General features: G+C 42.1%; 1 protein-coding gene across 1 annotated transcript in view; it reads right to left on the bottom strand.

Annotated features, from left to right (window-relative positions):
* VTA1 (vesicle trafficking 1) overlaps window positions 1-27,502 on the bottom strand; it is a 33,475-nt gene extending 5,973 nt beyond the window's left edge. Inside the window, exons 1-7 of the mRNA XM_033143905.1 lie at window positions 27,330-27,502; window positions 12,183-12,277; window positions 9,744-9,871; window positions 9,354-9,429; window positions 4,154-4,259; window positions 2,613-2,780; window positions 990-1,070 (exon numbers count right to left, since the gene is read on the bottom strand). Of these exons, the coding sequence (XP_032999796.1) occupies window positions 990-1,070; window positions 2,613-2,780; window positions 4,154-4,259; window positions 9,354-9,429; window positions 9,744-9,871; window positions 12,183-12,277; window positions 27,330-27,438 (763 nt within the window). The 5' untranslated portion in view covers window positions 27,439-27,502. The remainder of the gene's footprint in view (window positions 1-989; window positions 1,071-2,612; window positions 2,781-4,153; window positions 4,260-9,353; window positions 9,430-9,743; window positions 9,872-12,182; window positions 12,278-27,329) is intronic.
* Window positions 27,503-27,857: the final 355 nt, after the last annotated feature.

Genomic DNA, 27,857 nt, shown 5'->3' with positions numbered 1-27,857 from the left:
ACAAGGAGAAATAAAAACTACTTCCTATTAGTGAACGGGAGATTATGGAGTGGGGTTCAGATTGTAGAACTCAGCACGTAACAGTATATGTATATGGAATTAAAGTGCAACAGATTGCATGCCAATTACAAAAATGATCGCAGCAGTAGTTCTTGTATAGCTAGGTAACCCTAGGCCCCCAAATCACATCTGTCTGCCAATGCATTATTTTGTCAGCACATTAGTGCTGGGCAGCTTTATGCCACACCCACAGAATGGCTGTTCTTGGAGAAAGGTTAGTAAAGAAACTCTGCGGCACGTAATTTCACCAGCCCAAGTTTCCTAGTCAAACAAAAGAATGACAACACAGTATCAACATTCTGATTCTGGTTAATAACTTGGCAAATTAAACATTTAGTATGAACTAGCAGGCAGACAATGCAAAGTTGATAGGCCAATTCTGATGCCTGTACAATAGCGCAGCCTTTAACCTATACTTAACAGTGGTTAAAGGAAGAATTTTAGCCTCAGCCAATTTTTCAATGCTGGCGCCCTTCATCCTCTCCTCATTTTTATAGTCCACAGGACACAGGCTTGTTCTGAGAAAGTATTTGAAAACATACTCCTTGGCTGTAAAATTACCAAATATCCAAGGTCTACAGTGGTGGGGGTGGTTATATTTCTAAAAAAAAATGCTTTCACATATTATTATTCCTGCAAGGCCACTTTCATAACACATTACCTCTCAGGCACAAGCTGGAATGTCTAGTCCAAAGAGTATTTTCAGTTACGTCGGCAAGACTTTTGCTACTCTACAAATGTAACTTGAATTCCTGATTCAAGATTATAATGATGGTTATAATCTTAAATACTCTTACCTGTGAGTAGATTTCACTGGACTCAGCAAGACTTGCTTTCAAGTAAATAGATGTGCTTCTAGCTTTAGGTATGAAACTCTGTTTTAATGCAGCCTGCAGCCAATTATGCAAATCATGGGGGGTGGGGCTTACCTGTAGGTTGGACATTATAAAGCGAAGGATCTACTATGGGAATATTCTGAGGTGTGGGTTGAATTGTACTGCTTGTTACACCTGTAACAAAAGAGATAAGAGATTTGTATATTTATATCAACATTTGCAAATCTTTTGTCTTCCTATTTGACTTCACAGATTTGCTGTGAGGATATTATGTTCCAGACCATTATGGAATAATAGCTCCATATAGATATCTTAACACCAGCCTTCTGGGATTCATAAAAATAACACACGGTTGGTGCACACGACATTCCGTGGTGAACAAGTTTATAGAACTAAGTAAAAGGGACCATTTGAGCAGCCTTCCTTTGGCTCCACAAGGGTCAGAAATCCCTAAGGGTCTAAGACCCCTTTACTGTGTTGAAAGAAAACTGGAAGGAAATTAAGAGATCCTCTTTGTTAGAACCTAAGTGAATGTTTTAAAAAGCCACAACAACCTTCTTACCAACTCACAATGCTAATAGTGTGAGCCTAAGCATATTTACTCAGAAGAAATCCCACTGCTGAGCTGTGCTTACTCCTAAGTAAGCATGTGTAAGAGTACAGCCTTAGTGTTTATATATGGGCATTTCAAATTTTCCATCCCTAAATTTGTTTAACCATACTAAGTCAAGATGATGTTATTTTATTTTTTCAGACGTACCAGTGTTTAATTTAACCTTGCTTTTGGCTACTGCAAACCTTCCGATTACATTTCCCCCAAGAAAATCCACATCTCTGTTGCCAAACCTTTCCTTTCATATGTATAAAAGAAAAAGAAAAAATAGGACCTGTAGGCCAAGATGCAAAGAGTTACTTTCTTTAAGCATGGCTAAGGTCTTGGGTGTGGCCGGTAGGATTTGTGAGTTTTTCCTCTATGAACAGGAAAACCTCTTGTCCTATCACAAACCATTTCTTAAAAGTCTACTGAGTTGCAGCTTTCTGTGTAGCATTAACAGCTGCTGTTCAAAAAAGACAATGTGTGCAGAAATAGTTGCACAGGTCTTTGGATCCGAACCATGAAATTCAAGTGTCATTATACCACACCCCAAATGCATACGGTATATACTTTTTGCCTCTGATTGTTATTGTGGTTACCTTTGCTTAATTGATAACCTAATTTTATTTTATGGCAGAGGATTAATAGGCAAGCAAGAAAATTATTATAGACTGGTAACATAAAGCTGAATTGGGAAAAAAATTGTGAAGAACATCTATAACTAATATGGTTTTGTATATTATTTTATATATCATTGCTCTTTTAATTTTATACTGCTCAACTTCACTTAAGCTTTAAATTACAGTCGTATCTTGGAAGTCGAACAGAATCCATTCTGGAAGTCCGTTCAACTTCCAAAATGTTCGAAAACCAAAGCGTGGCTTCTGATTGGCTGCAGGAAGGTCCTGCAGCCAACCGGATGCCGCAGAAGCCCCGTTCGGCTTCCAAGGCAAAGTTCGCAAACCAGAACAGTCACTCCTTGGTTTGTGATGTTCAGGAGCCAAAACATTTGGGAACTAAGCTGTTCGACTTCCAAGGTACGACTGTATTACACATTTGACGAAATCTAACAAATGAGCCTTATGGGTCATACCCTACTGAACATATGTAAATAATATTACCTGTGCTATGAGGCACTTCAGCGGGAGTGTTAGCTGGAGCATGCGCACCAGGTGGGATTTGTATGCCCGTGTAGTTGCTTGTGGGCACATCACTTGATTCAAACGCAGAAGGTGAGTGTGATCCTGGGTTCAATGGAGCAGGAGACCCAACCTCTTCATTTTCATCATCTTGTAGGTAAAGAACAGAGGCATGTTGATTTCCCCCATCCCATTAAGCAGCAGTGAAATTACCTGCAAACATATTTCCTACCACTGCTTGCAAATCAATGTCTTCTAGCCTAACCTACTTTACAAGATCACTGGGAGGATAAACAAAAGAACTGCCCTGGAAGATTATATGCTCCATTACATGTAGAAGAGTGTGAGGGCAAAGTTTAGGCTAACAGATGACTTGAGGTACAGAGGATCAACATTCATCATCTGCACCAAAAACACTCTCTAACACTGCACTATGAAAGACTAATATCACTATGATTATTTTAATTGAACATATATCCCCAGGCAATAAGATGCTATGCTAGGGCATAGCAAAGGGCTTCAATAAGCCCCAGAACAAAACCAGATATAGAATGCCACGTCACAGTGCAAATATTTACAATATGGTTTTCAAGAATTACAGGGAGAATAACACTTTTAGAAAACATGGAATTTTGTCAAGATACAGAAAGTTAGTTTCATTCTGTTTCAAGACTGACTTTTTCCACTTGCAGAAGAGAGAAGAAAGTGAGCAAGCAGAAAGGAATGGGGGAAGTCCTCCAGTACACTTAAACAATGCTGCTTTTCTTTCCCAAATGCACAAAGCAAGAATTATGAGACGTTCTTTGGGTATTTTGGAGTACAAATACATTTCCATATGAACTTTGGCACTAAAGAGACCCTAAACCTTCTGGGTTATGTGACACGTAAAATGGAACTACTGTATATGAACAGCCTTTAAATATGATTTTACCAGTTGTTATCCTACAGATAAAGTAAAAATAGCACATAAACACAACAGCAAAAAAAGAAAACAGGTAATCTAGAGCATTTTAAATATCAATGCTATTTATTTTTTTAAAAAAGGAGTAAACATTCAGACACAGGTCTATGGTCAAAAATGTTTTCCAAGACAGCAAAGACAACCGTCTAATAATTCGAACAGAATATTTTTAATGCTATTAAAATTAAATGTGCAAAACACTCAGCAGTTTTCTCTCAAGCCAAGGAAATCAATGAAGCCAGCCAAGATAATGTAGCTAGGGCCAACTAGAGTCTAAACAGATGCAATCATTAACAAGAGAGGAAAGGATGGCAACCCTCCTCTTCTGCATTGCCCAGCATATGCAATAAAAGAAAATGAAGTGGAAGATTAATACTTCTCAGTCATATTAGCACCTTGCATCTACTGACCTAAACACTGGAAAGTGGGACTGACTTTACATTGAATAATTATGCAGAATTACTGCTTGTACTTTTTCTTGCATCATTTAAATGTAAGATGTTTACTTTAAAGATAAATCAAAACTATAAGCAATATTTAATATCACAAAATAGTTACTCACATTCCCCTTCCATTCCATTAGGTCCAGATTGTGGTGTTTCTCCATTCTTTAGACAGTTATGAATATATGCTGCCTTCCACCTGGCATATTTTCTGTGTTGAACATTCTACAAAATAAAGCAAGACATTTATTGTTAAATTATTTGATTTCTTAGCTTGGGGCTGCAAAATAATACAAGGAAAAGAAAGTTTTAAACTCTAAATATTTACAGTTTTACCACCTTGCTAGAACCCACCGGTACAAATCCTTCTGATAGACCTTCTTATTCATGCTTTCCACAGAAATGGATTTTTATTTCTTTAATTAATTTAAGGCATTTTATATTCCAACTTTCCGGCAAAAGTGTTATAGGAAACATAAAAAGGAACAGTTGTTCTTACCATAAATGGTACTTGTTCAAAGATTCCCAGGAGTCTCCAAGCGGGTAGTGCTTGGAGCTCGGAGACAGGAAACACCCACATTCAACAGAATACCTTCTACAGGTTCCTCATTTGAGAATAAGAGTTCCTGTTTTCAGATGGAGACTGTGGCTACTGTGCCTGAAGCAAGGCCATTGTACAGGAAGCAGATATTCTCATAGAGCTGGGCTACTATGGAGGGGCAGGGGCAGACTATGGAGCAAGGGACCATAGCCATGTTGTCAGCAATAGGGCCACTGCTGTTCACCAAGAAAGCACCTCCACAGGTGCCTTGGGAAGTTTCCTCCTCAGGGCTGTTTGCAGATAAAAATGGTGGCCATGGCAGAGGCAGAAGATTCCAGTGGCTGGGAACTGACTGTGGCTACTGAGTACGACCCACACCCTTGCTAGTCTTTTAGTTTAATAATAGGTGGTGCTTTGGAGTGTGAAGCTGGCAAGGTGTCGCTCACTGTGAGGGCTGTAGGCATAAAAAAAAAATCCATTTCTGTCTACCAGGAGTGGGGAGAGAAAAGATGGGGGAGGACAAAAATGGTTTGTTGGTTTGGCAACTGTTAAACAATGAAAGAGAATGTAACAGGGGAGGAGGACACACACACACAGCAAATAATCAGGAAAATATTCTGAGTTAGGATAAAGAGGTAACTAGCAGGAGGTGCTCCAAACTGATACAGGAAACATGCTGAGCCTAAATAGGAGGGGAGGTGTTCCCTATCTCCGAGCTGCAAGGGAACCAGCATTACTTGCTTGGACACCTCTGCCATCCATGAGATAACCAATTCTATGCAATACGAACATAACATCACAAAACAGCATAACACCAGAATGCAAAAATACAGAAATACAATACAGCAAAGAGCTTTGGAAAATCATTTCTCCCCTTCCTTCTTGTAAGACATTAAAAATCTGATTGAGTGTTAAACACTGGACAGACTAACTGTCAGGGATGCTGTAGATGCCTCCTGCACTGCAGATTCTGTATTGAGCAGGGGGCGGTTGGATCCCATTATCTCAATGTTTCCTATTTAGACTCGCAGTCAAAGGCTCAATCCAGTATAATTTAGAAATGTCTGCCAATGGGATTTCTCTGTACCTAGTGTTTCCTGGATAGTGTATTTTTCCTACATTTCAAAACAAATGTCAAAGCACATTTTATAAAACCAGAAACCTTATAACTTCTGTCTATGTTGATTGCTTCTTGATGTTTCCAACACCCTAATCTAGCATGGGCCTATTCTATAGAGACATTTTCTGTGGCTAAAAGAGCAATTTACCGCATAAAATACTTTATTATATAAAAATTATAAAATGGGTTTTGGTGTTAAAAGTCCATGGAAGGTGCTTAATAACTACTATAGGAGAGGCTGCTAGAATATACGGTAAGTGCTAGGATCTGGATGTGAACAGACTATGTTTCTGCTATGTTTTCTTAAGAAATAACTTTGGTATTAAAACTTGCCAAAACAGATTGCATGTTTTAGAACAAATCTATAGACTACTGAGCCTAAAGATTTGTTCTAAAACATGCAATCTGTAAGTGACAGCATAATACAAGTCATGAAAAGACGAAATAGACTGGTCCATCATGTATTTATATCCCATGATGCTTCAACAACTCGATAACTTACTGCTTGTATGTCTATACTGATTTCACTAAAAATGATCACAGCCTTGGTGATCAAAGACATCTGATTGTGGTGCTCGATGTACAATAGTTCTTTCATTTATGCTGCAGTCACCAAGTGTTGAGCACATATGTACAAAGTCCTTGGTGCCTTCCACATAAGCATCTGGAATATCCTTCAGGGTTTTTACTTGTCAATGCAATTATTGCTTTTAGCAATATTGTTGCGCTTATTGGCTTGGAGCCAGAGAAGAACTGGCAGAAGGTGGCTGGGAAGAATCTAAAGTGCTGGGGAAGAAACTAGCTAGAATTGTGAGTTGCTAAAAGTGTGACTGGGGGGGAAATGCATAGACACCAATTTCAGGGCTTCATTCTTTATCAAGACAATATGTTTTTCAGCCTCCCAAATCTTCAGTCCAAATGAGAAACAGCCTACAGGACTTGTTTGAAAATCGTAACTTCACATGTTTTTATTTAAAGAGGCTCCCACTTAGGGAAGGTGCCTTTGCCCCATTTTCAATTATCGTCCCCTCCTTTTGCATCACAGCCAACCCCATTCAGGAGCTGTTTCTTGACTCCTAGGAGAGACTTTTTGGGGTGGAGGCTGCCAGCATGAGAAAAAACACATTTTTCTATACCCCTTCCACTGGTTCCTCTCTAGGTCCAAGTCCCTTAAATAACAACATACTTGTGAAGTACTTTTTCTTAAATGACTTCCATAGGTTGGTTGGCCTGTTTCACACTCTGACTCAACACTTGGGAAGCTGAAATAGGTATTGCTTTGATAAAGCATGAGGTCCTGAAATGGGCTTCCCTGCACCCCCCCCATTAATACCTTCAGCAACTACTAATTGCTTTTGGCTATAATATAGTTGTTTTTTAGTTCAGCACTTTAGGGCTTGCAACACACTGCTAGCTATCCAATAATCAACAGACACTGGACACAAGGAAAACATTTCTGAAGCTTCCCTCTCTTTTCTCTTTGCTCTCACTGTTCTGTAGCACTTAATATCGAAGCTTATTAGTTTTCTCCAATTTCTACTCTCCATGAGCTGGCTCTTTCCAAAATACGTCTTAACAGGAAACAGTCACAATAACAGGAATGCAGTGTAGTTCTTACGGATGCTGGGTTATTTGCTCCTTGGAACATTTGAAGCTGCTGAGGAGGGAAGGTCATGACTTTGAATCTCAATGGGAATCATCCCTCTAACCTCAGAGAGGCATTGAACGAAGAGACTAGTTTACTGATACGTATTTTCTGAATGTGCAAAATAAAGTTATGATTTAACTATTTTACAAGCATGTACTATACATTATCTGGAACAGGCAGTATTCTATCACCAAAACATTTTCTAGCAGGAAATTATTACAATGTACTTATGCTAACCACTTTGATTTCTGACTCTGGTTTTTGTCAAGATATGTTAGGATTTTCACACACACACAAAAAGCTCTTCAATCTCAGAGCTGCAGGCCTTTTTCATAAATTACAGCAAGTTCATGTATCTTGCATCTGGGATGTGAATTATTTTAACATGGGTTTCACTAATTTTATATTCATTCCAGAACCCTTTTGACTAGCTTTGAAATTCGCCTACACCAACTTTATGGATTTTATACTTCTGCACAAGGCTTTCAACATTTCTGACATATTTTTCCATCCGGGCCTCTTAATTTTGACCATTTTGCACAATTCCTTCAAATTTATTTTCCGAAGGACATGCCAGAAAATGGAACATCTTGTTTAGAATTTATCTGTTCCAGCATGCCTCGGACTAAACCTCCTGGTGAACATGTGTAAGCAAGAGAAATTAACTAAGGAGCTGGCACACATCTTTATTTTAAAGTAGTCTTTATGATGGTTTCCATTTCCCCCCTTTTATTAGGCATACTTAACTCTAATCCTGTTCAGCCAAAATAAAGAGCCTTTGTTTAAATAAGAAATCTGCCTTGAGAAGTTGCTCAAATTATATTTACCCCAGTTATTTAAAACCAGGGATAGGTTGCTTAACAGGCACAAGTTGCATGCAAGCCTCCAAACCCTCCTTTACAATCAATGAGATCTTCCAGCAAAAGTGTGGCTAAAAAAATATTTTGTTTTGTTTAAAAAAACACTTGCCTAGAGCATGATCTGAAACATCTGCCATTCTTAACATACAATCTACTTAGCTGCCATGTTTTTCCTGGATCTCTAGGCCCTTTCATCAACTAAACAGCCTTTTACCTTAAGTAAAAAGGTAAAGGGACCCCTGACCATCAGGTCCAGTCGTGTCCGACTCTGGGGTTGCGGCGCTCATCTCGCTCTATAGGCCGAGGGAGCCGGCGTTTGTCCGCAGACAGCTTCTGGGTCATGTGGCCAGCATGACAAAGCTGCTTCTGGCGAACCAGAGCAGCGCACGGAAACGCCGTTTACCTTCCCGCTGGAGCGGTCCCTATTTATCTACTTGCACTTTGACGTGCTTTTGAACTGCTAGGTGGGCAGGAGCTGGGACCAAGCAACGGGAGCTTTGCTTTCCCCCCTTTGCAAAAAAAGCTGCAAAACCTTTAGCTGATCCTCAAAAAAAACCAAAACCAAAACAAAACAGGGCTTTCCCTTTTGCAAAAAAGCTGCAAAACCTTTAGCTGATCCTAAAAAAGGCCTTTTGCCTTTGCAAAAACAGCTGCAAAACTTTTAGCTGATCCTAAAAAAAAACCCAGGGCTTTTCCCTTTGCAAAAAAAGCTGCAAAACCTTTAGCTGATCCTAAAAAAAACCCACAGGGCTTTCCCCTTTGCAAAAAAGCTGCAAAACCTTTAGCTGATCCTTAAAAAAGGCCTTTTGCCTTTGCAAAAACAGCTGCAAAACTTTTAGCTGATCCTCAAAAAAACCAACAACAACAAAACCAGGGCTTTTAGAGGAGGAAAACCAGAAAAAAAATTTCTTGTTTCCTCCTCTAAAAATGAGGTGCACCCTATGGTCCGGTGCGTCCTATGGAGCGAAAAATACGGTAATTTGTGACTATGTGCAACAGAAGCAAATGGAACAAGTTAGTCACAGCTAACTGAAGTCCCATTGCTCTGAATGAGATTTAGTCACGACTAAGTTTAGCTGGACTAGAAACAAAAATCTGTTTCTCTGTTTCATGCAATTAATGACATAAACTGCTTAACCGTGTAACTTACCTCATCTGTTAGTTCTCCAAACACAGTCAGGACATCTATTAGAAGACTTGCGGTATAAAAAGACTTAATCATATTTCTGGGGGGAAAACAATTTGAGATTCTCAATAAGATTAAAAACAAAAAAAATGAATCTTTTTTAGATATATGCATGTGAAAGAAGGCATTACTTTACCACAGGGGACAACAGATGGCCACCCCACTCCCCAATGCTTACAACCTCTTTCTGAAACCTTGATCATTCAGACCAACAGATCTATCTTCTGCATCATATAAATAAACGAGCATAGGCTGGTCAATTGTTTATATTTAACTGCAAGGTTACTTTGCTTGAATTGTATATTTATTTCATATAGGTGTTACAGTATACATTGCCTCTTTTCTTCTACTTACTTGTGAAATTGCCCAGCTCGGTCTTCATTATCTGCATAAAGAAACATTTTCAGTGCATAATTCTCCACATGGGCACAGCCAACTATTTCCTGAGTAATAGCTTCATTATCACCCAACTGCTTCTTTGTCTGAGAAAATGTAAAGATATGTTTGGTTATTTACTAGGCCAGAGAAATGAAACTGCAAGGACATATTCTAGATTCTTAATTCTCAAAGGTATAGCCTGAAGGCACCAACACAGCTGCAAGCACTCTGATTCATTCATGCTACTGTATGTCTTCAATGAGAAAATAAGACTAATTCTCTTCTCTAAACACCTAATACAAGTTAATCATATGTTTGCATGCTCCCTATGCTTCCTTGTGCTGTGGAGGGTGCCAATATAGAGATTTCCCATTAGTCCTTGATTTAGTATCCAGTAAATTGGTAAATTGGCTACGCCACTTCAGAGAGTAGGTAAGAACTTGCATTTCTGAATGTTCTTCCATACAGAAAAATCCCTCCACAAAGAAAGGAAGGTGTTAAAGAGTTCTAGCCTAGATGATTCCTTGACATGCTAGTTTTCTGTTTATAGAAAACCATTCTTTTTTCCTTGGAAAAGCATTCTACAATTTGATCCTTGACCTGCATACAACACATAGGCGGGTCTCCTAGCTCAGTGAGAACCATTAAACTTGTTGCCTTTTTATGATTTCTCACTCATTGCTCTTATAGCTGAGCCCCTTGCCATCTCATTTTATTTATTTATTTATTAAAATTCATATACCACCCTTCATCTGAAGATATCAGGGCAGTTCACAAGATAAAAATACAAGATAAAGGCACAAAAAGTTACAATAACCCCTCATCCCCCATTTGATCTGGCTATATTTCTGCCACTATCTTAACAAGTTACTCCTGACATGGGGGTGCCACCAAGAAGAGACTTCTGGTACTTACTGCAACTCTTTTAAGAGTTGCTAACCATGTAGATCAACATTATCAAGTGTTATTGGCAGAAACTTAGTGGTGACGTGTAACACATGTGGGAGATCTCCTCAAAGCATTAAGCAAGTATTTATATTTGTGCAGTCTATTCGGTGGGAGGCATGTGGAGTGTTGGGAAATATATTTTTAACAACTGAATATACATTGCAAACTAAGGAATGAAACACATGCTACAAAGGAAGCAGTGCTTGTAAAGAATAGGCACCATGCAGTCACCAAGTACCAGTCATCACCATTTATCCTCACTCTGGTTTTTTATTGCCTAATGTTTTAAAACTTTATTTAATCCATAACCATGAAAACTAGGAACCTTTAAAAAAAAAGCAAAACACATTCAGGATTTTTAAACAACAACATACTGTGCCACAGAGTCAGACTGTGGCTAAGCTGCCACAGTTCAGATTTCTAAAAGTTCTACAACACTTTTGCCTCCCTAACCCACACTTAATAAAACTTTGTATAAAGAGTCAACACTATATAACTCATAACCTGTGTCACAGGCAGGGAAGGTCAATAGGACTCAATAGTTGCCTCCTGTAATTCAGATTGCAACATTTAATATGAATAAAGAGCTAATGAAATGAGAGTCCCTGATTCAACCTAACTGCTCTAGTGACCTGAAGATTTACGGTAATGCTTAGTCAAGCAGTGCAATGCGATTCAAAGACCTCATTTCAAAGATGTTACAGAGTACAAGAAGCTTCAGGTTTCCTAATAAAATCAGCAAAGTAAATAACACTGTTACAGTTACAACAGGTGGATTTAGGGCTCCTGAATAGACTTACTGTTGGCATTTAAAGAAACCTTAGTTTCGTCTTACAAAACAAAAACCAAGGATATTAGACTACTCTTATATTTCCTGAGCTGCCAAGAGTGTACAGAAAACATTGGGAGGGCAGTCTATTTTGCAAGTAGTACAGGAACAAAATTTAGAGGCCAGGCATCTATAAACTGGCAGCACACAGTGGGCGGTTTAGATCACATTCTGTTTCTTTGAATTAAGGATTGGGAACATGTCATGGCCTCATGTACTTCATATTCATCCCCTTGCCTCTTCCCTTGTTTATCAAGGATGCAGAGGAGGCAGCACACACTCCCATAGCCCTATACTAACCAGTGTTACTCTGAATCAAGTCTCACTGGTTTCAATGAGAATTTCTTGTAGTATTGAAGCATCAATACTCCAAACTATGGTTTGTAGGATAATCGAAAATGAACCAGAATGTAACAATACAGGAGCTATGTGAGATATGCAGCAGTCAAATTTAAACCTTACTGCAGTAAATAATGCTATCAACATACAATGCTATATTAGCCCTGATTAGTTGTGCACTGCATTTGTTAAGTGTGTTCTGAGGAACATTCATCAGCATTATGGTCAAATTATTCTCCGTGAAATCTTCTTTATATACAAGTGCCAAAAATTAACAATACAGCAACAGTACTACTTACAGCTTCAAGTTGATCCATGAGCTTGCATAAAAATTTGCGACACTCTGGGTTTTTACTATCAATCTTCATACCTGTCTGCATAGCATACAAACGGCCTGTAAAAAATAAATCTTAATGAATGTAACTAATAAATAAATACTATCACCTGTATCTAAGTGTGATTAAAAAGCAAAAGAGGGACCTGAATCCAAACGACTGTGCAACTAGTTTTGCTTCCCCTTGGGCTTTCAGCATGTATTTCTCAACACAAAAGCTCTTCTGAACCCATCCGTTGTGTGTCATGTCGCAAACTTCTGAAGCTAGAAGGATCTTCCAAAACAGTTTGTGTGACAGCCTGCTGCTCAAGGAACAAATAATAACCCCAGTGGAAATGCCCAAATCCTAGAGCATATCTAATGAAGCTATTTGTATCCCAGCCATATTCTCAGTAGATGATCCAAATTTATGGAATGCCCTACTTCTGGAAGGTTAGCTGAAACATCCTGAGTGAAAAAAGAAACTGAGGGGGTGAGCAAGTGAAGCAGTCAGTGAGAGTAGGACAAAAAGAGAGCAGGCAACACTGTGCAGTATACTGAGCTGCCTAGCTTTCTCAAGGAGCATTTCTTACCCTCTCTTCTCAATTCAGAGCACTCCAAAGTGGCCAAAAGCAGGTGACTGAAGCATGCTCCATACTGGTACTACTACCTGTAGTGCCACCACTACTCAACTTTGTTCAGCTGCTGATGAAGAAACTCTTCAAGATAGTGGAAAATGACTGGAGTGACAGTTTCAGCTGGCATAATTTTGAACAAGAAATGAAATTATGCTCAGGGATGATGTAAAGAAATGAAATTATGCCCAGGGATGATGAATATACTCAGTGCCTCAGAAAATATAAGCTGAAACCACGGGTGTTTCAACTTTAAAATACTTTACAAAACCTACTTTGTATTTAAGAAATAGTATCAGGAAGACTGGTGTCAAACCAGCATGTTTTTCTAAAAAAATATGTTTGGGCAACTTAAAGACAAACTCTTGCATTCAGCCACGTTTCCTAGGAGCAATAAATTAGTAATAGTATTAATAATAATAAATACAATAGAAAAAGTAGCTGCTCTGGACTCCAATGTATAAAAATTAGCCTGAGTAGAACACAGTACCAATATAATGGATATTGTAGTGCGAGTGGGCCTCTCCGAGGTGAATTAGAGGTTGCTAAGTATAATAAAAGTGGCATCTTGAGAATGTGAGCCTGCTTGCCGTGCCTGGCGCTCCCTTTAAAGATAAACTTTCCCCTCTTACCCTTCTTAAGGGGCTATCTAGCCAAACCAAGATTTACGCTAAGTGGTGTCCTTGCCCAGCTGGGAGGGAGAGTTGAGGATCAAGCAGTGACCATTAGAGAAAAGCAGCGAGGCTGGGAAAATTGGGGAGTATACAGACACCCGGAGCCGCTGTTAAATAACATGCATACAGCTGCGTTAACTACCTGACACTTGTGAATTATGCCTGAGGTCCTTAGGGATTGGAGGATGTGTATTCAAGCTTAAATCGGGTTGGATAATTATCGGGATACCACGGGGGATTATTATGTATATTAATCCCGCGTTTAGAGATGCTAATTGTCAGAGACCGGTGGCTGGTTTTGACCAGGAGGCTGTAACTCTCAGCTGGGGGCAAGCGGTTAGCTGCCCCGGGAAAACTCACTCTGTGTTCGTGCTGGATAGCCGAGAACAACTGTCTGTTACTTTAACCAAGCCTTGTGTGAGTATGTTTAGTTAGTTATATTTTACAACGTTCTTATTTTCTGTTTGTACTCTTTTCTAAGAAACGTGTAACCTTGTTTTAACTTCTTTGCTTTTAAATAAACTTTTGAACTTTAGTTCTGTTGCCTTGTTTTGCCTTTGGTTAATAGTGAAGCTGAGTCCAGCGTCTGACCATTCGGACCCTACCAGGTTCTTGAGTATCCTTTGGCTACACCGTAAAGTGGGCCAAGGTGTGAAGCCTGTGTAATTAAGGTGGAGGTGTGACTCCCTGACACCTCTATCGGCTTCACAGCAAGGGAGTGGTGGCAGCGTACCTGTACGTATTTGGTTATGCTTTTTGGGGTCTCCACAGACCTTCCCCCGCCTAGCTAATAGCTCTACGGGGCTCTGAGGCAGATAATAGCCGAGAGGAGGAGGAGGGGCTGTGAGAAATCCACTACATGTTGGCAAGCGGTGGGATTTCGACTTCGCTGATCAAAGGCAAACTAAGAAACACTAATTGTGTAGGCACGTATTTCTTGTGAAGAGTACAAACGTTTTCTAATTGGATTAGTAAGTTAGGGATGGCAGGAGTGTCAGACCCGACCGAGACTTTGCAGACTCTGGACCGATGGGGGTCGAGAGAAAGTCTCAGTCCCCCGCCTTATGGGACAGAGTTACCAAAGAGACCAACTTCAAAGGGAGCGGAGGCTCCGTTGTTCTCAGATGACGACTCGGAGGGGGAGGAAGCTCACCGTTCCGGAGGGCCTCTAGCAGAAGCCGGGGAAGAGGTGCAGCAGCAATTCCAAACTTGTTGGGAGGAAGAGGTTCGTGCAGCCAAGGTGCACTTAGAGGGAAGATATTCCACAACTTCCGAGCCGACAGTACGCCCTAAGCAGACAGTGTGTGTGCCAGGTCGAGGCTGGGGTTCAGGCAGCCTTATGGACGTCCAGAGAGCGCGTCAGCGTCACCCTGCTGCAGCTGGACCAGCTAGCGTGGGGGAGCGGATTCAGCAGGAGCTGCCGAGATGCTTCAAGGAGGGCCGTGCCAGGGATGTGGATGATTACCGCGAGCCGGGACATCAGCCCAGGGGCCGTGCCAAAGACGTGAGTGACTATCAGGGTTTGAGACCACAGTTTAAAGGGCAGACCACGGATGTGGGGGACTATAGAGAGGCTCGCAGAGCCACTGCCCAGCGGGAAGAGGAGATGGGGCACCCTGTTTATCGAGAGGGTAGCCCTGGGAGAGCATATTCGCCGGATGGACAGAGGGGACCCAGGGGGCTGCCTCAATGGACTGAGCAGGGGGAAGTCTATCTGCCACGCCCAAGGAACCTGCAGGACTACTGGGAAGAACAGGCAGAGCGTCCGGAGGGACGTAGGGCGTATTACCCCCCTCCTCGAGAATACAGCCAGGGAGAGCGTCCCCGGGTTGCCCCAAGACGATCACCAGGCGAGGTGGCGTTGCAAGACATTAATTTGAAGCTCTTTCCTACTTACAAGCCACCCAATGATGTGTTAAGTTTTTTAACACTGTTCGAACTGACTTGCAAAGAAGTGGGTGTGCCTGAGCGTCTGTATATGACTGTTTTGCGATCTTTAGTCACAGCAGAGCTGGCTGATTTGTTGGGCCAGATGCCAGCGCAACAATTCTTAAATTATCGCCTTTATAAAGAGCTTGTGCTTCAACGTTATGGCCGCCAGCCGGAGTGCTATAGACGCGCCTTTCGAAAGGTGGACAAGTCAGCGTCCGCAGAGAACTTTCCTCTTGTTGCAGCAAAAGTTGCGCAGCAGTTTGATTTTTGGTTGTCAGCTGCAGAAGTGGATACCTTTGCGAAGTTAAGACAAACTATGATTTTGGAACAATTTATGCGCTATCTGCCTGCAGAACTGGCTAGCTTAGTGGCAGACCAAAATCCAACTACTTATGAGCAGGCTGCGAAGTATGCAGAATCGTTCCGCTTGAACAGGACTAATTTGGGCAATAAAAGCCAGCCGGCCGGAGGCCGATCTGCTAATTTAGGGTCGGTGGGGAAGGCTGCTTTTCAACCCAGAGAGTGGGAGGAAAAACCTGGAGTGGTGCCTAAGGACTCTGTGTCGGGGGGAGGCGACAAGGCTAAAATCACCCCTGCCTCGGGACTCTGCTTCTATTGCCGGCGCGGGGGGCACGTCAAGGCATTTTGTCCATTTTTGAAAGAAAAGCGGGGCCCCGTAGCTTCATCTACTCCGGCGGTCCGTATGATCCAACCCCCTGAGGAAGACTGGGATGCAGAAATCCAAGCCCAGATGGCAAGGGAGACCACCGACCTGGACGGGAGGGAGCAGGGTTTGAAGCCGCCTGCTGTGGCTCCTAGAAGTATTATGTCTGTTGCCTCTGCTCCTAGTGTGGGACCTGTTGGGACTGGGACAAATGTGGCTGTGGCACCACACATAGATTGGGCGAATATGGAGTATTCTGCACCCATTAGAATTAATCGCATTACAGTTAACTCATTTCGTGACTCTGGAGCTGATATCACCAGCGTGGCAAAGAACTTGGTTCTGCCACAGCAGATCCAGCCAAAGCCTTTGAAAGTGTCCCCATATGGGGTGGACGCTATCTACCGTCCTACTGCGATTGTGCCAGTGTCTTACCAAGGATATGAGGGGGATCATTTCGTAATCCTGCATGATCCTGGGGAATGTAAGACAGCGGCTTTGATTGGGAATGATCTTGGGTACAAAGCCTATCTGCAAACTTTATCAGAGTGTACCCCAAAGACGGAGATTCAACTAGCTGAAATGCCAGAGGGGGAGGAACAGAGCCATTCTTGTCAGCAGCTGGCTGAGAGCCCTCAGGAGGAAGGGGGGCCGCCCTTTCCACCCAGCCAGGCCGCAGTGACTGAGTTTGGGACTCCTGCCGTGCTGGAAAATCTACAAGTGTTTGCAGCTGAGCAGCAATCTGATCCTTCCTTGCAAGATTGTCGGGAGGCAGCAAAGAAACCCTCTCGAGGGGAGAAACGTGTGGGGTTTTCGTATCAGAAAGATCTGTTATATCGACAGTTCTGGCCGAAGAGGAGTGCAGACCAGGACTGTGTTTTGCAATTAGTAGTCCCTATGTCCATGCGTGAGAAAGTCTTAACTCTAGCTCATTCTGATGCTTTAGCTGGACATTTTGGGGTAAAGGGGACTCTTGAACGTGTCTCTCGTTATTTCTATTGGCCTGATGTTCATAAAAGTGTAAAAAATTATGTAAGGTCTTGTGATGTGTGTCAAAGGGTGGGGAATGCTCGAGATGTTAGACCTAACTCCTTGCAGAGTGTCCCTTTGGAGGCCCATGTGTTTGAAAAGTGGGGAATTGATTTATTGGGGCCTTTGCCGAAAGCTAAAGGCGGGAAGATGTACATCTGTTCTGTTTTGGATTATGCTTCTCGTTATTTGTGGGCGGTGCCTCTACCTAATACCTCCGCCCAAAGTTTAGTGAAAGCTTTGATGCAGGCTTTTTGCACTCTGGGTATGCCTAGAGTCATTGTTTCAGACCTGGGTACGAATTTTATGGCAGGACTGACCCAAAAGGTTTTGCAGGTTGCTAAGATTTCCCATCACCCTGCAGTGGCTTTTCAACACCAAGGAAATGGGGCGGTGGAACGGGTACAACGAACCCTGGGCCAGATGTTACGGAAATATGCCTTGGCTCATGGTCCCCATTGGGATCAGAACTTGCCCTTTGTAGTAGCTGCATATAATGACTCTTACCAGAGAAGCCTGGGGTTTGCCCCAAACCAAGTGGTTTTTGGGAGACTTTTGAATTCTCCTCTGTCCATGCTCAGGAGCGAGTGGGAGGGGACCGAAGGAGAAGAAGGCATTAAGTTACCCTCTGTGTCAGAATATTTTGTAAACTTGAGAAAAACTCTGTCTGAGATCTGGGAACTTGCCAAAGAGAATTTAGAAGGGGCACGTGTGACCCAGAAAAGGGATTATGATGTGAAAGCAGTACAAAAGGATTTTGAGGTGGGAGACAAAGTCCTGATCCTGAAACCCGGTCGCCCACATAAACTGGATGTTAAATGGAGTGGACCAGGGGTGGTTACAGCTAAGCTAAGTACTGTGCGCTATTTGGTGGATTGTTCTGAGTTGCACGAGCGCCCAAAGGAGTACCATGCTAATTCCTTAAAACGGTACTTTGAGCCCGGGGTCCCTGTCCTAGCCATTTCAGGGGGTTTAGGGGATACCCCTTCTGCACCTATGGATCTTTTGGAAGAATACAAGCAGGCTGGTGCTATTTCAGATGTTTTACGGTTGCCGGGACTGTCAGAACGGCAAGCTGAGGAGCTGTATGAGGCCCTCAAGCCTTTTGAGAATACTTTTAGCACCAAGCCTGGTCGAACCCATTTGGCGCAGCACCACTTTAATACAGGGGATGCTGCTCCTATTGCCTCTCGTCCCTATAGGGTCAGTGAGGCGCATGCCCGCAGTGTGGAGGCGGAGTTGAAAGAAATGTTAGAACTAGATGTCATAGAGCCTAGTAAGAGTGCGTGGTCGTCTCCTATAGTTTTGGTGCCCAAGGCCGGGGGCGGAATTCGCTTTTGTGCAGATTATAGGAGGTTAAACTTGGTGACTACCCCAGATGTTTTTCCCCTGCCCAGGGTTGATACCTTAATTGAGAAACTGGGAGGGGCCAAGTTCATTTCTGTGTTGGATTTGACCAAAGGATACTGGCAGATCCCTCTGACCCCTGAAGCGGCTGAAAAGTCAGCTTTTACCACTCATGTGGGGCTGTTTCAATTCAAAGTTCTCCCGTTTGGACTCCGAAACGCACCTGCCTGTTTCCAAAGGTTAATTAACTCATTAATTCATGATATGAGTGAGTACTGTTGTGCTTATTTGGATGATCTTGCCATTTATTCCAATTCTTGGCAGGAGCACTTGGAGCATGTACAGAAAGTCTTGTCCAGACTAACGGAAGCCAACCTGACGGTCAAGCTTGCTAAGTGCCAGTTTGCTCAGGGGGAGGTTGTATACTTGGGTTTCAAAGCTGGCTCTGGAAACATCAAGGCTTTAGAAGCTAAGATCCAGAGTGTGCAAGAGTGGCCTCGCCCTCAGACCAAGAAGGACGTGCAGAGTTTCATTGGTGTGGTTAATTACTATAAAAGGTTTATTGTCCATTTTTCCACACTGGCCAGTCCTCTGACTGATTTGTGTAAAAAGTCCTTACCCCTTAAGGTGAATTGGACTGATAAGTGTCAACAGGCTTTCCAGTTGCTAAAGCGAGCCCTAGTGAGCTCTCGTGTGATGCTTGCTCCAGACCAAAGTCGCCCCTTCGTGGTTCAGACTGATGCCAGTCAGACAGGATTGGGGGCTGTTTTAATTCAGCAGGATGAAGCGGGGGAGTGGCGCCCAGTGGTTTATTTGAGCAAAAAGCTGCTTCCTCGAGAACGCAATCTGGCAGTTATTGAGAAGGAATGCCTTGCTTTGGTGTGGGCTTTGACAAAATTGCGCCCATATTTGTGGGGAAATGTCTTTGAGGTCCAAACTGATCATTCACCTCTGTGTTGGTTAGAGAGGGTGAAAAATACAAATCAAAAACTGTTGAGATGGAGTCTGACACTGCAAGACTACCAATTTACTGTGACCCATCTTCCTGGGAAGAAAAATATTGTTGCTGATGCTCTTTCTCGTATGTATCAAGCTGTAGAGTGATGCTGCTAAACTTAAGGGTGCTTGTCACTCACAGCTTGGCCAGATCTACCTCATTGTGTAAATAGTGCTGAAATTTCGGGACTTCACCCCAAATTTCATCTTAGACGGGAGGGTGTAGTGCGAGTGGGCCTCTCCGAGGTGAATTAGAGGTTGCTAAGTATAATAAAAGTGGCATCTTGAGAATGTGAGCCTGCTTGCCGTGCCTGGCGCTCCCTTTAAAGATAAACTTTCCCCTCTTACCCTTCTTAAGGGGCTATCTAGCCAAACCAAGATTTACGCTAAGTGGTGTCCTTGCCCAGCTGGGAGGGAGAGTTGAGGATCAAGCAGTGACCATTAGAGAAAAGCAGCGAGGCTGGGAAAATTGGGGAGTATACAGACACCCGGAGCCGCTGTTAAATAACATGCATACAGCTGCGTTAACTACCTGACACTTGTGAATTATGCCTGAGGTCCTTAGGGATTGGAGGATGTGTATTCAAGCTTAAATCGGGTTGGATAATTATCGGGATACCACGGGGGATTATTATGTATATTAATCCCGCGTTTAGAGATGCTAATTGTCAGAGACCGGTGGCTGGTTTTGACCAGGAGGCTGTAACTCTCAGCTGGGGGCAAGCGGTTAGCTGCCCCGGGAAAACTCACTCTGTGTTCGTGCTGGATAGCCGAGAACAACTGTCTGTTACTTTAACCAAGCCTTGTGTGAGTATGTTTAGTTAGTTATATTTTACAACGTTCTTATTTTCTGTTTGTACTCTTTTCTAAGAAACGTGTAACCTTGTTTTAACTTCTTTGCTTTTAAATAAACTTTTGAACTTTAGTTCTGTTGCCTTGTTTTGCCTTTGGTTAATAGTGAAGCTGAGTCCAGCGTCTGACCATTCGGACCCTACCAGGTTCTTGAGTATCCTTTGGCTACACCGTAAAGTGGGCCAAGGTGTGAAGCCTGTGTAATTAAGGTGGAGGTGTGACTCCCTGACACCTCTATCGGCTTCACAGCAAGGGAGTGGTGGCAGCGTACCTGTACGTATTTGGTTATGCTTTTTGGGGTCTCCACAGACCTTCCCCCGCCTAGCTAATAGCTCTACGGGGCTCTGAGGCAGATAATAGCCGAGAGGAGGAGGAGGGGCTGTGAGAAATCCACTACAGATATAAAACTTAACATTAAATTTTAAACAATTTTAAGAAATCAGTTTTTTATTTCTACTTAAGTTATCCATTAACCACTCTTCAGCTGTAGTTCTCAGAGCAGTTTAGAGAAGTCACAAACTCATAAAAAGATATAATAAATCACAGAGAGTAGTTTAAAATTCCAGCATTAGACAATAAAGCCTTAGTAAATATGACTGTCACCTGGCTCTCAAAAGAAAATAAAGATGGCACCAGGTTAAGTGAATTCCTAAGGCATGCCGTAAATTGAAAGGGCCTTGTCTCTCATCACTGCCTTACTTCAGCTGCTGGGGTGGGGTTTGGACTTAGAGCAGCTTCTTTGATGTGATCTTGAAGTCAAGAGGGGTTCATTTGGGAGCAGGCGAGGGTTACCTTTAATGTACTTGCTCCCAAGCCATTCCTTTTAAACACTCCAAAACAATAGTTTTTAAAGTAATGGTTACAAAACATGATTTTGTTTTTTGTTTCGAAAAAAACCCAACAATTAAGAAGTGTTTGCATACAAAACAAAGTACTGTACAAAATCAAAACACTGAAAATTGAAGAAAGCTTTAAAATACACATGCTTATTACTTAGGAAATAATAATAATAATAATAATAATAATAATAATAATAATAATAATAATAATAATAATCTTATAGCCAGCATGTGCTTGCTTGCTCTCAGACCATTCTTGGCTTCATTTAATGTTAAAACAAAGGTTACAGAATGTTTGTCAATCTAGTCATTCAACTGTGTTTCATTTGACTGTGTTCCAATATTGCGAGAGACATGAACACTTGGCAAGCGCATGTTCAAAAAAAACAAAACAAAACACTGTGCCCCAAAGCAAACAATATATATCTCAATTTGCTACTCAAACACTGAAGTGGCAAGATTAAACATCTTAACTAGAATGCTCTGCATTAGTGACCAGCGGGTTAAAAAGAAATGTTATACAACAATCATTGTCAAACCATTGTTTTGTCAGGGCAATATTTTTTTAATGAATTTATTAACATTAGTACGTGTTAGCCACAGATTCTCTTTGACAACTATTTGCAGCTTCCGAAACATACCCTTCATTGAAATCCTCATATTGGGAGTGCTTTGGAACAAGTGGCACAGCAGTCATGATCCTAGCAAGCAATCTAGGTTTGGCCAATGTCATAAAATTTGATTTTTAAGAACTAAGATCTCAAGATCTATGTGCTGCTTTAGTAATGTGCTGATACTGCCTACGTGTGGAAAGCTGTTCCAACTGCTACTAAACAGTTTACACACACTGAACACTAAAAGCAAGTCTGAGAAAACTCACAACAATCTGGGTAGATTTTATCTTTTAACAGTTGGCTGACAAGTTCTTAAAACAGTTTATTTCCCAAATGAGCAAATATTATTCTAGAGAATAAACATAAGTAATGAATAAAGAAACAAATCTGATGCACACTTGTTCCTGGAGCATTTTCTGCCCTGCTGGGGTGGTGGTGCAGAGAAACATTTTCATAAGTCACTGTAACTTAAAACCTGAAGTCATCAACTTATGAAGTCCACACTGACTTTTAGGGTGAACTACATTGCACAAAAAACATTGCCAAAAATGACAGCTCCTCCTGATGATCTCTCTTCTAGATGTCCCTTTCCAAAACATCTAATACAAGTTATGCAGTAACTTCAGACCTCTTTCTACATCTACACTCTACAACACTGGAGTCAGTTCCAGGGGTTAGGAAACAAAACATAATGTCTTCAGGACAGAGGGTACATTGAAACTCACAGGGGGTTTCATTTGTTTCTCCCGGATCTGTCCCCCTCCATTCTTGAGGGATGGGGATCGGGTGGCGCCCAAACAATGAGCACCCCCACCCAAAATGTGAACATAAGCACTTTCTGTGCACAATGGGTTTTCTCTATATCCTGTTACTTTATCTAATTAAGCACTAAACAACAATTTTTTAAATCTCCCTGGCAATTAATTCAAGGGCTGAAGTTCACCACCACTTATTCTGGGTGACCTGCACATCTCTATAAATATATACTGAAAGAGTGTGGAGCAAATGTAGCACAAAGAGATCAAATTGTCCTTTCACAGGCAGTGCAAGGAAGGTGGCACAATGATCTCCGAGAGAAACTGGAATTCACTTCATGTCCCACCATTCTATGACTGTAGGTACCAGTCTGCCAATGTCTGCCCTGTCCCCAATTAATTCTATGTTGTTGAGGGACAGGGTAGTGTTTGAAACTGCATCAAATAACTTGCATATGCAGTTTGCGAACTATGAACTACAGAACTAAGAACATGCTGTTCTCTGAATACAGCAGCTTGTTTTACAACACAATTGAAAAAAAATGAGTTACCGGTATATGTGCTACTATAAACAAAGTTTTGCAAGTCTTCTATACTAATTGATAAAGCGGACAGAATTTAACTATACTTCAAAAAGCAACCATCTTCAGCTCTCCATCATACCTACAACTTCTATTCTCCATGCTGAACCCAAGAGAATGCACAGGGCAAACCACAACTACTGACAGTAATGGCTCATTATCTGAAAAATGATACACAGTCACTAGGAAAATCGGAAGGTCTGCTCTTGCAGCACTTACATTAAGCAACAATGAATGGATGCTAATTACAAATATAACGTAAGGCAAGCTTGCCAGTGTCAGGGAGTACAGCTATGTTTACTAAATAAAAGTAAAATAAGCATCCTAAACTAGATCACTATCTAAGACATTATAATGTTTTCCAAAGTCAAAATGTACATTTTCCAGTGCAAATTGCCCTGACTGAAGATTTTCCAGAAAACACTTATCACAAAGCTACAATTCCCATAGTTCCCTGTGAAGAGGGACTGATCATTAAACCATTCTGAGAAATATAGCTCTGTGAGGAAACAGGGGTCTCCTAGCAACTCTCTGCACCCTTAACAAAACTACAGTGCTATCAAAATGCTTTAAGCGTATAGTGTGAATGTGGCCACAGACTAATGGAGTCTAAACTGGCAGTAGCTAAGCAGGAAAAAGATCTTCGGGTTGCTGCTCAATGAAAATGTCGATTCGGTGGGTGGCAGCTATGAAAAAGGCAAACCTCGGCTGTAATTGCCTCCACCCAGCAACCACCACTCAGGCTGCTTGGTTCTCCAGTTCAGTCCCACTTCTCTAGCAGCAAAAACTTGCACAACTGGTTTCAGGGTAAAAGCACTCTTTTCTCTATTTGCTCATCTTCTGATAGCCACTTCACTAGTTCTGAACAACAGTAATTAATCATATGAATTGTGACCTGAGTATAAAACAATGGAAATATATTGTTATCAATTCAGTAGCTCTAAAAATCAATCTGCACAGCACTTAATCAAGTCACAGGGGTATAACGGATTAGCATGAAAATTGTATTTTTACATTTCCACCTTCTCTGACCAGCTCATTTTTCTTCTATTATGTAGTGTTCTGAACAAAATTTGCTTTAGAAAATTTTCCTAACACAGTGAACTCTCAATCTATTAAAAAGTGGAAAGCATATACCATTGAACACAATGAGTACCATAGCATAATACCACCTCCTTTCCCATACAGCCCTAACCATTATAGCTACTGCAACCCCATACCTACTTAAGTGAGTGATCCTTGTCAAACTCGACTTCAAAGGAGACACATAAAGAATTCCACTATAAATATAGTTTGAAGAACAGTGTAACTATAGTTAAGTATGCAATGGAACCAAGTTCTACAGTTCTGGAGCAGCCACTCAAAACAAAGTTGCGGTATATGTCTATCAACATACCAAAGAGGTGGAAATATGAAGAAGTGTGCATGCACACGAAAGCTCATACCAAGAACAAACTTAGTTGGTCTCTAAGGTGCTACTGGAAGGAATTTTGTTTGTTTGTTTTTGTTTTGGAAATATGAAGAATGTGCTGATCTTAGAAAATGTACTGAAATGCTGGGCAGGGATAGAAATGTAGTTTCCAGAAAATTTGAAGTAATGAAAAGAATAACTCATTTTTTCCCAGGCAAGTTCCCCCCACCCGGTAAAAAAATAAAATGCATATGCAATACTTGCTTTCTTCTCAAAGCAAAGCTTAATTTACTATTTTAAGAGCATGAAATGTATTACAACAATGTAAGATTGTACTGGTGTACTCAATTTTGGAAAAAAATAACATATATGCTAACATACACCTGTTAAAGGAGCTGCTAAATTCTAAGGCACTCAAACGTATTTTTCCAGTTGAGCAAATGGGGTGAGTGGGAGGGGATTGATGTTGAAAATAGAATCAACCAACTATCAAAAAACAAAGGAAGTTTTTAGTATCTTGGCTCCAAGATAGTATGCAGATTGTAGCACTATCAAACAAAGCCTCGGAAACTCACATCTTCAAAGAAAAAGCCCAGAAAGTAAACATTTGTGTAAAGGCTGGGATCTAAAGGACATCCCAGTTCCCTGGGTTCATCTAGTGTAGTTTGGGGGTGCTCCTGACTCCAGTACTGTCACTGGAGGTATAGGTGGTTCCAGCTCCAGCTGTGGCTGTTCCTGGACAAGGAAAGCCTGGCCACAGTTATTCACACCCTAGATAACTTAGAAGGGGAAGAAATGGAGGCAGTGAGAGATTTTACCTTCTTGGGTTCCATGATCACTGCAGATGGTGACAGCAGTCACGAAATTAAAAGACGCCTGCTTCTTGGGAGAAAAGCAATGACAAACCTAGATGGCATCTTAAAAAGCAGAGACATCACCTTGCAACAAAGGTCCGTATAGTTAAAACTATGGTTTTCCCAGTAGTGGTGTATGGAAGTGAGAGCTGGACCATAAAGAAGGCTGATCAATGAAGAATTGATGCTTTTGAATTATGGTGCTGGAGGAGACTCTTGAGAGTCCCATGGACTGCAAAAAGATCAAACCTATCCATTCTGAAGGAAATCAGCCCTGGGTGCTCACTGGAAGGACAGATCCTGAAACTGAGGCTCCAATACTTTGGCCACCTCATGAGAAGAAAAGACTCCCTGGAAAAGACCCTTTGGGAAAGATGGAGGGCACAAGGAGAAGGGGACGACAGAGGATGAGATGGTTGGACAGTGTTCTCAAAGCTACCAACATGAGTCTGACCAAACTGCAGGAGGCAGTGGAAGACAGGAGTGCCTGGCGTGCTCTGGTCCATGGGGTCAGGAAGAGTCGGACATGACTAAATGACTAAACAGCAAAAACAACAGATAACTTCCTGCTTCATGTACTCATGTAGCCCATGCACTCCACATGGGGCTGCCCATGAAGACATGTCTGGATTGGAAACTGGTGCAGAATGCAGTGGCAAGGATACAGAGAGGAACCACTGCTTAGATGCACATTAAAGCAGTTTTAAAAAGATCTAGAATGGTTGCTACCAGTAGTTTGCTTCCGGCCCCAATTTGAGATACTTCTGTTAATTATTATTATTTATTAAATTTGCTAGTTGCTTTATACAAAATCTCAAAGTGACTTAAGACAAAATATACACAAAACAATTAAAACCCAGTGTACCACACAAAAACTCTACTATTGTTATCTAATGACACAGTAAAAAGGAGAAGTCCTTTTTGAGCACTACCATAAAGGTACAGCTTAGTTACAAAAGGCCTGAGTGAATAAAGCTCCTGCAGTCAATCGGAAGCCGCACCTTGGTTTTCAAACGGCTGGACTCCCAGAATGAATTAAGTTTGACAACCAAGGTATGACTGTACTCACAAACACACAATGAGAAGCACACAACCACTTTGCGTTTTAACACTTGTATGGCTCTTTAAGTGTTCAAAGCGTGTGTGTCCCCAATGATGTCTGCATCAGCCCTGAAAGGGAGGAGAGGAAGAAAGACAACTGTTGATTCCCATCCAGGGCCGGGTTTAGGTTTGATGAGGCCCTAAGCTACTGAAGGTAATGGGGCCCTTTATATATCCAGCTGTCCTTTGTCAACAACAAATTGTTGCTGTTTTTAGTGTTGAATATATGCTATATGGTAATTTATGGGCCTAATAGGTATTTAAAGCCATTTGCACATAACAAAATATGTATTTTATCAAAGCAATTGTTGAAATGAAATACAATTAAGAAGTATATTAATAGTTAAATAATTATTAAGCTCTAACTTAAAATGATTTTTTATTCAAAACAAACATAATAATGCAAACACACTGGCATTTAGCAATAACAAAAGTTCCTTTAGAAACACAATTTACGAAGACTCATAATCTAGTCTTTAGAAACTTGCTATAACATGAAATAATTTTTTGGGGAGCCCCCAAGAAAGTGGGGCCCTAAGCTATAGCTTGTTTACTGCAGCTGGCACCCTGGAGGTTTGTCTGGGGCTGTGAATTGTGGGTGGAACTTGAACCAGAAGCTTCTTCACTCAGGAAGTCCCGGTGCAACCCCCCTCCCCCCAGCGGCCACCCACCCACCCCGTGACAGCAGGTCGCCCATCAGCACGCGCATTTAGACGGCAGGATGGGCGGGGTGGTTGCAACGTGACAAGGCGGAGGCGGGGGGTGACTCCCCCAAGGCCCCTCCCGCAGAGGCTGCGAAATTCGAAGTGGGCGGGGCCCCACAGGGCCGTTTGACGCCCCTCCACTTACAATAATAGGCCACCACAGGCTCCCGCTTGTCGAGCTCCTGCGCGGTTCTCAGGAAGTGCTGGATGGGCTTGAACTGCGGGGGGAGCGGCGGGAGGCCCGAGGCCGCCATAGTGCTACGGAGTCAACCCAAAAGCAGGTAGCTCGCTAGCGAAAACCACCAGCGCCGCCGCCGCCGCTGTTACTACTAATCAACCTTTGTAAAGCCCAGTCAGTTCCGCTTCCGGCGCGGCGACACAAGGTCCGCTTCGCGCATGCGGACTGGGACGGAACAACGCGAGACTCGCGGCGTGGCGCGGCAGCGACATCTCGTGAGCGGGCGAGCTGCAGCAAAGCAAAGGAGCTTCGATAGGAGCTTCTGAAAAAAACTTCCGGTTTCCCTTTGGCTCTGGACGGGAGTCACCATTTGCGGGGTCGAGAGACGGAAAAAGGAGCGTCAAAGTCTAAAGAGGCATTTGCGCTGCTTTTTTGTTGCAGCGCTTTGAATGATTACGTTCAATGTCCTCAGAGGGTGAAGGGTGGGGGGACGGC

Source organism: Lacerta agilis, chromosome 3, assembly GCF_009819535.1.
Source record: "Lacerta agilis isolate rLacAgi1 chromosome 3, rLacAgi1.pri, whole genome shotgun sequence".
Classification (NCBI taxonomy): Eukaryota; Metazoa; Chordata; class Lepidosauria; order Squamata; family Lacertidae; genus Lacerta; species Lacerta agilis.
The sequence above is the reverse complement of the archived record's forward strand: the minus strand, read 5'-3'. Positions and strand labels throughout refer to the sequence as shown.